Below are 13,218 nucleotides of genomic sequence, written 5' to 3' on the forward strand. Positions count from 1 at the left end.
GTTCAAGACCAGCTGGGGCTCCCCCTTTAGCTCGGCTCCAGGGGCTCACGTCTGTAATCCTAACTATTCAAGAAGTTGCGATCTGAAGATCACAGTTCAAAGCCACCCCAGGCAGGAAAGTCCATGAGTCTCATCTCCAGTGAACCACCTAAAAACTGGGAGTGGAGCTGTGACTCAAGTGGTAGAGCGCTAGCTTTGAGCAAAAAAATTTAGGGACAGCTCCCAGGCCCTGAGTTCAAGCCTCACAACCAACAGGAATAAAAACAATTCACTACCTCTAGGATTTGAAAACCTACTGGGTTTCTCAGCCAGCGAAAGGAAAAATGACTAGGACTAGTGAAGTAATGCACTGAGCTGTTTTCCAGATACTTCTGTCACTAGCCAGTTCTCTGTAACATTTCATACAAAATTGCAAGCTCCTAATAGCAATTGTTTCCTCCATCCAAATCCATGTTTTAAAGTCCCATGAACTATGCTGCTGGTTATAATATCTTGGAAAATCCTCCCCTTGCACACACAATTCTTGGTAAACTATTTCCTGTGTTAACCAAACCCAGATGTGTTAACACTAAGAAGCTATTTCCACTAGTGTGTGTGTGTGTGTGTGTGTGTGTGTGTGTGTGTGTGTTTATTGGTTGGTTGGTGGTGCTCAGGTTTGAACCCAGGGCCAGGGCCTTGCTTTTTTTTTTTTAAGGCAGGTGCTCTATTGAGCATTGACATCATGAATGTGTGTGTAACGTTCGATGGTTTTGTAGGACAATGAAAGTGATACACAGGAGCTGTACGTGAATACAGCAACAAGGCGAAGGTGCTGGGCTCTTTGAAGCCAGGGTCTCACCGTAGTGGGGAATGATACTCCAGGCCATGGCCGATGCGTAAAGACCCCCGGCCATCCAGAAGATTCCCAGCCAGCTGAGGTGTTCTCCTCGCTTCTCCCGAGACAAGAATTCAGAAAAATAAGCAAAAACAATGGGCAGGGAACCTCCAATCCTGCAGAGAGAAAAAGCCCAGAAAGAATCAAATTAGATACTAAAAATGCTTATGGCAAAAAAAATTGATCATGCACAGTTTTGCAGCTGAACAGAGCTGTTTACCCTGTGTGAGGTGGAAGGATAATAGAGAATCCTTTTATTGTTGGTGGTGGTGGTCGTGGAGCTTGAACTCAGGGCCTGGGCACCGTCCCTGGTTCTTTTGCTCAAGGCTACCACTCTACCATTTTGAGCCACAGTGCCACTTCCAGCTTTCTGGTGGTTCACTGGAGACAAAGAGTCTCACGGACTTTCCTGCCCAGGCTGACTTTGAACCACAATCCCCAGATCTCAGCTTCCTGAGTAGCCAGGATGACGGGCGTGAGCCACCAGCACTCAGCCTAATAGATAATCTTGAGAGCCAAAATACTCAGTCTAAGGTTTCAGGAAAGAGCACACACACACACACATCAGGAGTACCAGGACAGATGGACTTGAGCTAGGGCAGATGGACCAGGAGGTACTCTAGTTTAGGACACTATGAGAGGCCAGTTCAAGGTCAGAGTCATACCCTATGCCCGAGATGAGTCTGCAGAAGAGGAAGGCTCCGTAGCCCTGCACAAAGGAGGAGAGGGAGGCGAAGCAGGCGTTGATGGCCAGAGACACGCTGAGGACTCTCTTCCTCCCCAGCTTATCAGCCAGGCCCCCCAGGACGAAGGCCCCCGCCATCATTCCTAAGTAGACTATCAGCCCTGTGAAGAGGGGACACAGAGGGACAGATGGGAGAGAGATGACCTGGTATTAGTCACATCGGAGGTTTAAAAGATCTATTACTCCATCTGTTTTTAACCCACCCTAGAACGTCCATGTCATAGAGGTAGAAAATGGAAGGTGATACAATATCCACGGCAAATTAGTAGTTACAACTTTTGATACATGTTCTTCAAAAAAAAAATACCCTCACCTAGACATACACACACCAACACAGATCAACCGAAATCGGATAGACTTACTTAAAGACTTATAGATGAGTAACTCACAGACAGTCCTTGAACTACAAAAAGTTCTGCCCCGGAAAGAGATGTTGAAAGAGAAGATTTCTGGGGTGAATTGCAGCAACAGACATACAGGGACAAGGAAAGGGAGACCATGATATAACAGAAAAAGAGTGAAAGCTAATGGGACTGGTTGTCTTACTGAAGAGTGATGGAAAACCCTTTGCCAGCTATAATCAAGGTCCAGACCTTGCAGCAAAATGGATGTGAGAGAGCCCTTCTGCATGTATGTGGGGGTACAGTGTCCCCAACACCATTTATTGGGGGGAGGGGACTGCATCTGTATCAAGGATTAATTGACTATAAATTTAAGATCTAGTTCAGATTCTTTATTCTGTTCTATCATCTATGTATTTTTAATTCATTTATTGTTATTGTAAAAGTGATGTACAGAGGGTTATGGTTATATAACTCAGACAAAGAGTGCATTTCTTTTGAACAATGTCACCCCTTCCTTCATGCTCTCCCAGTTTTTCCTTCCCCTCCCCACCCACAAGTTGTATAGTTCATTTTCAACACAGTATCCAGTGAGTATCACTGTTTATTTGTTCACCCTTTGTCCCTCCATTTCTGCGCCCCTCCCTTCATCCTCCTAAAGATAGATAAATGAACAAACAAGACAAAAGGAAATGAAAACAAAAGCAGCAACAAAGAGAAAAAAAAAACCTTGTTTCCATTTTCAAACACAAACAAGGTCACACTAAAGTACCAGCACAACTATGTTCATTGCAGCATTAGTTACCATAGCCAAGATATGGAATCAACCCAGATGCCCCTCAGTGGATAAATGGACCAAGAAAATGTGCTATACATACACAATGGAATTCTACTCATCCATTGGAAAGAATTTTTTTTTTTTTGGTCGGTCATGGGCTTGAACTCTGGGCCTGGGTGCTGTCCCTCAGCTCTTCAGCTCAAGGAGAGCGCTCTATCACCTGATCTACAGCGCCACTTCCAGTTTTCTGGTGGTTTATTGGAGATAGGAGTCTCACGGACTTTCCTACCCAGACTGGCTTTGAACCACGACCCTCAGATCTCAGCCTCCTGAGTAAGCTAGGATTACAGGCGTAAGCCACCAGCACCCAGCCTGGAAAGAATCTTATTGTACCATTCATAAGAAAATGAAAAGACTTGGAAAAAATTATATTAAGCAAAGTAAGCCAGACCCAAAGAAACAGGTTGCATGGTTTCCTTCATTTGTGGTGACTAGAATGTGCCTATAAATCTACAAGAAAACACACTGGATAGTAAAAAAAAAAAAAAAATACACTGGGACATGATAAATTACACAGGTCTTTAGACATTCACACCGAGAGACCAAAGGAGCATATTCTTAGGAAAGGATCACATAGGCACAAAAGCTAAGTGCATCTGACCATATAAAATAATACTTATCAAAATGAACTTCTGTATCTATACATTTTTACACTAGTACCATCAAAGTGTTTTGCTGTAATTATCTTTCAACTTCGTCTGGTTGAGGGGGAGCTGGTTATTGTTTTGGTTTTAATTTTTTTTCCACTGAGATTTTTTTTTATTTAAATATTTGTAAGGAGTGGCCATTTAACAAAGCAGTTTATGAATACAATAGCATATTTTAATTATGCAAAGGGGTTTCACTGAAACACTTCCAAGCCTATAGAAGATATTACATTACATATTACATATTATGTCATATATTATATATCATATATAATGTCTGATGTATATAATGTACTTAGATCATATGCACCCCTCTATTCTCTTATTTTCCTTTCCCCTTTTTATTTTTATTTTTCACAATTTTAATGGGCTTCATTATTCTTGTTTCTCAGCTGCAGACAATTAACTCTAACCATGCAGATGCCCCATCCCCCTCTCCTTTCGTCCTCTCTAGCTTTGAACTGCATTTGAAAATCAGGTATAAAATTGATGGCCTCCACCTTGTTCTTTGAGCTCAAGATTGCACTATTGGATGTCTTTAGTGTCCCCTACAGGTTTTAGGATTTTTTTTCTATTTCTGTTTTTTAAAAAAATTCCATTGGAATTATGATTGGGGTTGCATTACACATCAGATGAACCTGGGTACTAGGAAAACCTCAAAATATTAATTCTTCCAGTACAGACTCTAATTATGTCTCCTTCCATTTCTTTCATCCATGTTCTATAGTTCTCAATATATAGATCCTTCGTTTCCTTGGATATAATCCCTACTTTTTTTATGCTACTGTAAATGGCATCATTTTCCTGATTTATTTTTCAGATAGTGTGTGACTAAGATTTAGAAGTACTACTGACTTTTGAATGGACTCTCTTCCTCGGTTGTCAGATTGAAAACGCACGTCCAGTTAGACTTCTGATAGCTTTGAACCAAACTAAAATGGCTTCTAGGCCACCAACGAATGAGCACTGTATCAGGGGGGAGGCATCTGTCTACTTCCAGAGCAGAGCTCTGCCAGCTGCTCCCTGCCAGGCTCTGCAGAGACAGGGTGCCAGGGGGAAGTCCCGAGGGTGGAGAAGGACGGAAGCCTGGCATCACGCTGCAGGTAACCTCTTCTCTGAGGCACCAGCAGGGCATCCGCTGAATGCAAACAGCAGACACCGTGGCACCAACCCCAACCTCCCTCACCAGCGTGGTGCCAACCACGCTGAGAGTGGCATTACAGCTCTATCTGCGACCTGTAAACCCTTCCCACCCCTCTGTTTCTCTTTGTCGCTCTAATGGCTACTGCCACTCCCTGCTGTCATTACTACAGTAATGCTGCTCATTTTGATGGTGTCACTGGGGTTTTGAACTCAGGATCTCACACTTGCTGGGCTATTTCAGCCATAGCTCTAGCCCAGCCATACAGATGAGTCAAAAAAAAAAAGGCAAAACTTATTTAACCAGTTAATTTTATATCAAAGAATCTCTCAAGTAACTGGTAGAATTTCTGTCTCCTGATGATTCCCACTGATCTAGACACATAGGTAAATTGAGAAATCTTAGAAATGAGGCATTGAATTCAATCTCTCAGCTTTACCAAATGAAGAGGTTGGTCCCCAAAATGATCAGTGATTTTCCCCGCCCCTCAAACCCCCCAACCATGGAGGAGGACTAGCTGTTGCTGCATCCCTGGTCACCTGTCTCCCTGCTATTTGCAAGCCAACCTCCTGGTCCAGGGGAATGAAGGGACCAGAGAAACAAGAGGAGCCTCTTCCGTGCTGGGTTTGGAGGCTGGGAAAGGAGCAGTGGAAGAAAAATGAGCCAATCCACCAGGGAAGCGACACATGAAATTCACGATGCCTCACAACTGGCTGAGCTATGAAACTCATTTGAAATCTGTCTCTAGCAGAAGAAATTAAGACAATAAACTTGGAAAAACGAGAGCGCAGCGGAGTGATCAAAAATGACTTCGGCATGAAGCAGACGAGGGACTTGTTAGAAAGCCAGGAACTCGGTCACCCTTCGCGTCTGCTCCACAGGCTGAGTTGGCCATGATAGGCCCCACCCCCAACCCCTTCACGCCCTGAACTATGTAGGAAAATTAATGGCTGCTACCTGCCGAGCAGAGGGGCCTCGAGAGATGAAAAGACTGCCCATCCCGATTTGATCATTACGCATCATGGGCCTATAACCCATCATATGGTAGGAATAATTATTATGTGTTGATTAACAAAATGTAAGGGAAAATATTCAGCCTTTTAAATAGCTAAAACAGAAGGAAGGCTCCACATCTGTGGGCTATAGTTTGCAGACCCCCTTTTCCAAGCAAACTCCTGTTCATCTTTCCTGGCCTCCACAACTCAGACCTCTCTCTGCTGTTGGAGATCTGATTGTATGGTGCTTGTCAAATTCCTGTAACTGTCAGCTTCTGAAGGAGGGGGAAGAAGAGGAAGAGGAAGAAGAGGAGGAGGAGGAGCATGAGGAGGAGGTGGGTGAGACAGGAAGGGAGGAAGGAGGAGAAGGGAAGGGAGGAGGAAGAAGAGGCAAGAGAGGAAGAGAAAGGACCGTGCGGGCTCTGTGTCATCGTGTTGTACTCAGCATAGATGTTCACATAGTAGCTGCTCCATTAATGTTAGTCCAATAAATTGGACGGAATAAAAATCATGCACACTCTAAAACAAGCTGAAAACAAAAGGCATAAAGGGTAAAGATAAAGAAGACAAACAAAAGCAAACATCGATGACCTCACTACTCGAAGATGCTCAGGGTGTTTTGGTGCATGGCTAACTTCCCAGTGGAGGTTCACAGTGGAGAGCAGTCTCTTGGTTGGAAATTTCCACCCCGGGGAAGAGCATCTTTGTGCCCGTGTCCTCGTGAGCTTCTCTAAGACATAGAATCCTAAGGTCAAAGGGGATCAGGGATTTTGTGGTTCCCAAGCTGGGTGGAAATTTTTCCTTCTAGGGAGCTGGCAAGTTCACAGATCTCACAAGTATTTCCTCCCATCATCAAAAGCTCAAGGATAGTACCCTGGCTCTCAGAGGGTTCAAGCCCCATGACCAACCAAAAAAAAAAAATTACTTGCTGATAGCAGAGATGTCAGCAAAAGCTTCTGTATGGAGGATCATCTTGGTTTAGCAATTAACCAAAGACAAAGAAGGCCTTTCCCACTTTTTCTGCATAAATGCCAAAGAGGACCCTGCGCTCCCTCTTCCTGCAACCCCTCAACTATTTATTTGACTCTCTGCAGGAATAAGCATCATCATCTCCTGACTAAATCACCTCCGTTCCATCTACGGCTCCCAAGCAATGGTTCCTGACAAGTCCTCTCCATTCTTCCTTCCATAACAAAGAACCTCTGTTGTGGTACTAGGAGTTAAACCAGGGTCTTGGGCATAGTAGGCAAGCACTTGGCCTCTTGATCCATGCCCTGACCCCTAAGCTATCATTCCTTGAAGGGTGATGTTGTCCTGGACAATGGTCAGACCCACAGAGTGACACATGGGATAAAGGCCAAATGCATGACCAGAATCCCCGAGAGACGTCTCGCTTTGCGATTACCTCATGGAAGAAATCAGGGCATCCATCTGTACACCCCATGAAATCACATCAGATGCAGGCAGGGGGGGTGGTCCCCAGTAGGACCACTCATGTAGTACAGCTGAGAACTGGAGGTTGAGACAAAGGTAGATAAGATAACCCGCAATTTTATAGAGTAAGAACTCTATAATATCGTTAGATGCTGGTGGTCGTGTTAGCTACTCAGGAGGCTGAGCTCTGAGGATTGCTGTTCAAAGCCAGCACAGGCCGGAAAGTCTGTGAGACTCTTTGTTTGCAATTAACCACCAAAAAGCTGGAAGTGGTGCTATGGCTCAAGTGATAGAGCGCTGGCCTTGAGCAAAAGATGCTCAGGGACAGCATCCGGGCCCTGAGTTCAAGCTTCAGGTCCCACACCCAAAACAAGAAGCCTATGATTTTGAGGATAGGTAATCTATAGTTTTACAGATTAGATCATCTAGTATTCGTCTATAGATTAGATGGATACCCTGCAGTACCACAGATGAAAAATCCAGGGTTCTGGGAGCTGACATGAAATACCACCAAGCTATGATGCCAAGTCTACCCTACGAGAACTCGTGTAATGTTAGCCTCGGATGGTCACCCTCCTTCCTTGCCAGCAGAGGTTTTTTTCTAATTTAAGCATTAACATGTGTTCAGAGAAACCCCCTACTTTCCCCCCCGCCCATGTCCACTCAACACTAGGAGATACATCATCATCTTTGTCTCCTTGATGTTTTCTACACCTTTCTTTGCACGACAAAGGGTTCTATAAGATTATCCTTGGGCCTCACGCCTTGTAACCTGTTAGCACATCTCCTCTCGAGGGTAAGAATTCCCTTTTTGTGACCCGAGGACAGGTGAGGGAGAGGGGCCAGGGAAAAGATGGGACTTCTTAGCTCGTTTGTTTGTTTCGGCACATGCCCAGCAGAGATGAATATGTACGTGCCTCCTACTCAACAAAACTGCACGTGTGAGCAGGGGAGGCTCACCCTCTTAGGGCAGGGGTGGGGAGGGATCGCATCCAGAGTCCTCCCTGATCCCCCAGGGGCCTGGTGAAGGTGATGGCAGATTTAGGGCCAAATCCTCCTTCCCCTCCCCCTCTCCTGCTAATACCCATGAGGTTCAGGTTCTCAGCTCTGGAAACAACCTGGGCTCCAGCAGCGCGCTCCCCAGACCCTCTTCCTTCCTACTGCAACAGCTCCCAGATGAAGGGCCCGTGAAAACAAGATGCTCAAGAGCCACACATGCTCCTCTTCCTCAGAGCTTAGAGAAGAGGTGCAGTGACACCCCAGTATCTTTGGGATGGGCCGGGGGACATTTATTCTCTGAACGGGATTCACTTTCTTGTGCAGGAAGGAAATAGAACACCCAATGGGGAGAAGCCTGAATGGCGGGGTGAGGACTTCTCGTACTGTGTTCTTTTTCTGGCCCGTTGATGAGGTGTGGAGCCTAGAGGCTCAGAGAGTGGCTTTTCAAGCCAAGAGAAAGGAAGGGGGAAGAGACAAAGCTGGATCACTGCTGGATCACAGAGGGCCTTTCCCCAAGCACAGACCTAGCAGCTTGACCTTAAAAAGTCCATGATGCCTAACTTGGGCTGAAAGAAATGTACAGCATCAGCCGAGGGACCCCGGGTCTGAACTCGGACGGCTCACCATTATCAAACCAGTATCGCTTTCCAGCGTTAGTCCATCTTCAACCGACAATTAGTAACAGCGAAGAGATCTGACACGATGGTTAGATGACACGGGCAATAATTTAGCCAAGGCAAATGGCATTCTTTTTGGTCAGTCTTCACAAATACCCCCTAGGAAGGGGACATCACCGTCACCCCTACTTTGCAGACCAGGAAACCAAAGTAACAGAACCATGAGTAACGTTCCTGAACTCACTACGTGAGAGGCAGGCACCAGTGGGTCACACCTGAAATCCTATCTACTCAGGAGACCGAGCACCAGAGGATCACCGAGGGAGGCCAGTCCAGATAGTAAAGTTGACTAGACTCCATCTCCAACGTAAACCGACAAAAAAGCAGGGCTAAGGGTATGGCTTGAGTGGTAGTAGACAGTGTAGCAAGCATGAGGTTCTGAGCTCCAGCCTCCATGTTACCTCATTGCCACAGTAGAAAGCACTGGGTACTGGTTGCTTTACCTGTATCACCTCGGTTCATCTTCACGACGAATGCATTATTACCTCCACTGACACTGGCTGAGTGGCACTGCCAGTTGCCAAACTCTCGTGGTGAAACGCCACCAATTACTCATCACTGAACTAGATTTCCTCTTTGCTGCAAACCATCTGTACTCGGGCAGCTATCTATGAGGTACTGGGGACAGGGAGAGACCGGGAGAGAACTCTAGTTTGGCAGAGCAGAATGGGCAGAGACAGACTCAGACAGACCAGGCACCCTAGCCTGGCAGCCTTAGGTACGGCTCTCTCTGAATCACCTTGAGTGTCAAACCTCCAAGGTGGCACATGGCTGTCCTGGTATCAGGATACCCCACATCCACTTACACACACACACACATACACACACACACACACACACACACACACACACACACATTCTCAAACAACAGTTGAGTCTGCCCTTTGGGGGACGATTCAAAGCATCTTCCTAGCAAACACGGCGGGCAAAAGTACCCAAAAATGAGCCCTTCAAGACCCCATTTCCTCACCCCCACCCCCACCCAGGCTGTGACCTGGGAGCTGGCAGGAGCTAGCGCCCTACTGCGGTTCTCTTAATGAGCAGGCCGGGCACTGCGGTGCCAGAGAGATCAGCAGAGCATAAAATCATTACTGACATTGCCAACGTTGGCTAATGGAGATCCAGATTTCAGTTGTACCACAAAGCAAATTAGACCAGCCAGGGGTGATTTGGTGTGCTATTTGGATTTTTGCTTGTCTTTTTTATATTAAAAAAAAATCTGTTTATAAGTCAACCTCAAATACATTTAATAGACTGCACACACATACACACACACACACACACACACACACACACACACACACACACACACATATTAAAATTCCACTGGTTAAAAAAAACAACAGAGTGATATTCTTGTTTCTCAAATTATTGCTTCTGTTTGTATACTCCATCAATCTTGTTTTCTAATAGTCAGGTCTGGCGCAGTTCTAATCATTTTAAATGGCACTGTAGTTAAGCATGAATGCATAAAACAACTTGAAAACTCCCAGTGACAATCCTTTATGCAAATGCTTTCTTGATTTTTATATTCCGGTCTTACATTAGAGTAGCTCTACTTCGGGGCTAGCTGTATCTGGCCCACTGCCTGCTTTTGTAAATAAAGTTTTATTGGAACACAAGCCCATCCACTTGTTTACATAGTGTCTAAGAATGCTTTTATGCTACAGCCTCAGACTGGAGTAGTTGTGACAGAGGCCATCTGGGCCTGCAAAACCTGAAGTATTTACTACTCAGGACTTTACGGAAATGTTTGACAACTCCTGCTCTCAAGCCAGTCTTGCGAACCAGACTCACGCGAGGCATTTCATAGCGCTTTTCCCCACAGGAATTAAATAATTCACTGTACTCAAGGCCTTCTTGTCCTGTGATGTATGTGCACGGGCAGAGACTAGCACAGTGCAGACCAGAAATATAATTTGCTGGATAAGTAAGCTGAGTTGTTGCGTAGATTTGGAGCTCTGGGGGCCGTAAGTATCCTCGGTCTTGAATGAGAACCTAACTACACCAAAGCCTCGATAACACCATCCTCACTGAGTCTGGTTCAGAGCACGTGTGGCTACGTGATGCTGAATCTCTTCTCCACCGTGCCACGCGTGCCCATCCTTCTCTGTGATGTCACAAAATCCTCTCTCGCCCAAGCCCCGATTGTCCTAAGCTCGGCTCACCCGATGATCTCCTAATTGACTGGCACAGCTGGTCTCATTCCTGGGGAGCCCATCGCCCATCTGTGCTGCACAGCCAGGGCTCCAACACCCGCAGGGGCCCCGCTGGTAGACTCAAGCCCGGTGCCCATCCTTAAGGCACACGGGCCCTCCGCCACCAGCACCGAGCCACAGGAGCAGCTGCCACTGCTTTCCAGAAGGACGCAGAAACTCAGACTGAATGGCAGAGACCTCTGATCTGTTGCTCTCCAAACACACTGGGCATTCAGACAGGGAAGGCAGCTGGATGCACAGAGAGGAGTCGGCCTCTCTAGAAAGCCACGAGACTTAGAGGACAAACTAAGAGCTCAAGAGTCAGACAGACTTTGGCAGGGAACCAAGCTCCCATCCATGCATGAGAGCCAATTCACTGATGGCTCTGACACAAGGATTCTTCATGGCAAAACGAGTATAAAATGATCATTTTCACATGAACACTGTGGTGTAAAGTACCTAGAAATAATATACTTTACATAAATATACTTTACATATCATTATATATTTTATATATTAAGTATAAAGTTATATACTGTGTATATACTTTTATATATATATAAGTATATATACTGTATATATCATTATAGATGCTTTATATATACTTTACACATATATCATTATATTTTTTTTGGGGGGGGGGTCCGGTTGTGGGGCCTGAACTCTGGGCCTGGGCGCTGTCCCTCAGCTCTTCAGCTCAAGGCTAGCACTCTACCACTTGAGCCACAGCGCCACTTCCAGCTTTTTTCTTTTTGCTTATGTGGTGCTGAGGAATCGAACCCAGGGCCTCAGGCATGCAAGGCAAGCGCTCTACCACTAAGCCACCTTCCCAGCCCTCATTATATATTTTTATACCTAAAGTATATATATATATATATATATATATATATATATATGTATATATATATATTCTGTATATACACTTTATATATATAAAAGTATATATACTTTATATATCAGTATATATGCTTTATATATTTTTTGCATATATATCATTATATATTTTTATACCTAAAGTATAAAGTGTATATATGCTTCATATATACCTTATATATACACCATATATCATGATAATAATATATAGAATTGTATATATTACTACAGTACATATAAAATATAAGAAATATATCATTATATATCATTGTGTATACGTGGTATGTATATATAAATAGCATTGTTCTCATTTCATATTTTTAATACCCCAAGGAGAATGATCTTGGGAAATTTCTACTTACCAAGCATTCCTTTCTTGGAACTAGACAGGCACATGTCCTTCTCGGCACTGGGCAAGGCAAAACTCACCACAAACACCTCCACCCCGTCGGCCATCAGGGCTAAGCCCAAGACAAAAAAGAGGGTCCACTGGAAACGCCCGTGACCGCACTCCTCGATGATGGTCTCATACTGGTGGGCCAGCTGCTCCTCGTCTTCCATGCGCTCAGCCATCAGGTCTGTCTGAAAGCCATCTGCTCTGGAGGGCGCCATCTTGGCCTGCTTGCCCTTGAAGTCATCCGGGTGGGGGATGCCCTGGTACTCGCCCTCATAGATCTCATCCTCCTCGTCATGGCCTTCGGTGGCATCGCTCTGCGCATCTTCTTCCTGGTTGGACTCGTTGCCCCCTCGGTAATAGCCATCGCCGGGGGCATAGCCCTCATAGTTATCCTGGTACTTGTAGTCATCCATGCCTTGGTTCCACGGCTGCCGGGCTGCCTCTCGAGCTATATCTCTGGCCCCGTGGTAGAGGTTTGGGTTGTTCCGGTAACCATCATCCATTCTAGGGTTGATGTGAGGAGTGGGTCATGTGACTTCTCGGGTGGAGAAAGCCACACCTGTCTTCTCCCTTTGTTTCTCAGATCCACCAGGTTTGTGCCAAGATGGAGTCCTTGTGCACTGGCTGTCTCTTAGAAGGTCTTTGGAAAGTTTTGGACTCTGGCCTGGGTCTCCTTCAATGACCCAGAAATGTTGTTTGGGGAGAAGTGCAGATTAAAAATGGGTCCAGCTGCTTTCTTTGACAAGGTACAAGCAGCACTTGGCAGCTTGCTTGCTGGACAGATCTGTTCTGCTACTGAAGGTTATGGCCTGAGAGGAGAAACAGAGAGAGAGAGAAAGAGAGAGAGAGAGAGAGAGAGAGAGAGAGAGAGAGAGAGAGAGAGAGAGAGAGAGAGAGAGAGAGAGTTTCAAAAGGTTGAAATTCTGACAAGATATTCTCAGAATTATACCGGTATATTTAGTTATGCCCATGCATCACATACAGGGTAGAGATCATCTTGATTAGATTTTAGAATTCATATCCATTGAGAGCCTCGAGCCTGGCTCTGTTTAACCCACA

The 13,218-nt window shown here is 45.4% G+C and overlaps 1 protein-coding gene across 4 annotated transcripts in view; it reads right to left on the reverse strand.

Moving 5' to 3' along the window:
- Sv2b (synaptic vesicle glycoprotein 2B) overlaps positions 1-13,218 on the reverse strand; it is a 79,666-nt gene that overhangs the window by 18,877 nt on the left and 47,571 nt on the right. For all 4 annotated transcript variants that reach the window (XM_070043192.1, XM_070043189.1, XM_070043193.1 and 1 more), the window contains exons 2-4: positions 12,125-12,968; positions 1,540-1,720; positions 839-990 (exon numbers count right to left, since the gene is read on the reverse strand). In XM_070043192.1, the coding sequence (XP_069899293.1) occupies positions 839-990; positions 1,540-1,720; positions 12,125-12,662 (871 nt within the window). In that variant the 5' untranslated portion in view covers positions 12,663-12,968. The remainder of the gene's footprint in view (positions 1-838; positions 991-1,539; positions 1,721-12,124; positions 12,969-13,218) is intronic.

Source organism: Dipodomys merriami, unplaced genomic scaffold (genome assembly GCF_024711535.1).
Source record: "Dipodomys merriami isolate MVZ:Mamm:240054 unplaced genomic scaffold, mDipMer1.0.p SCAF_33, whole genome shotgun sequence".
Lineage (NCBI taxonomy): Eukaryota > Metazoa > Chordata > Mammalia > Rodentia > Heteromyidae > Dipodomys > Dipodomys merriami.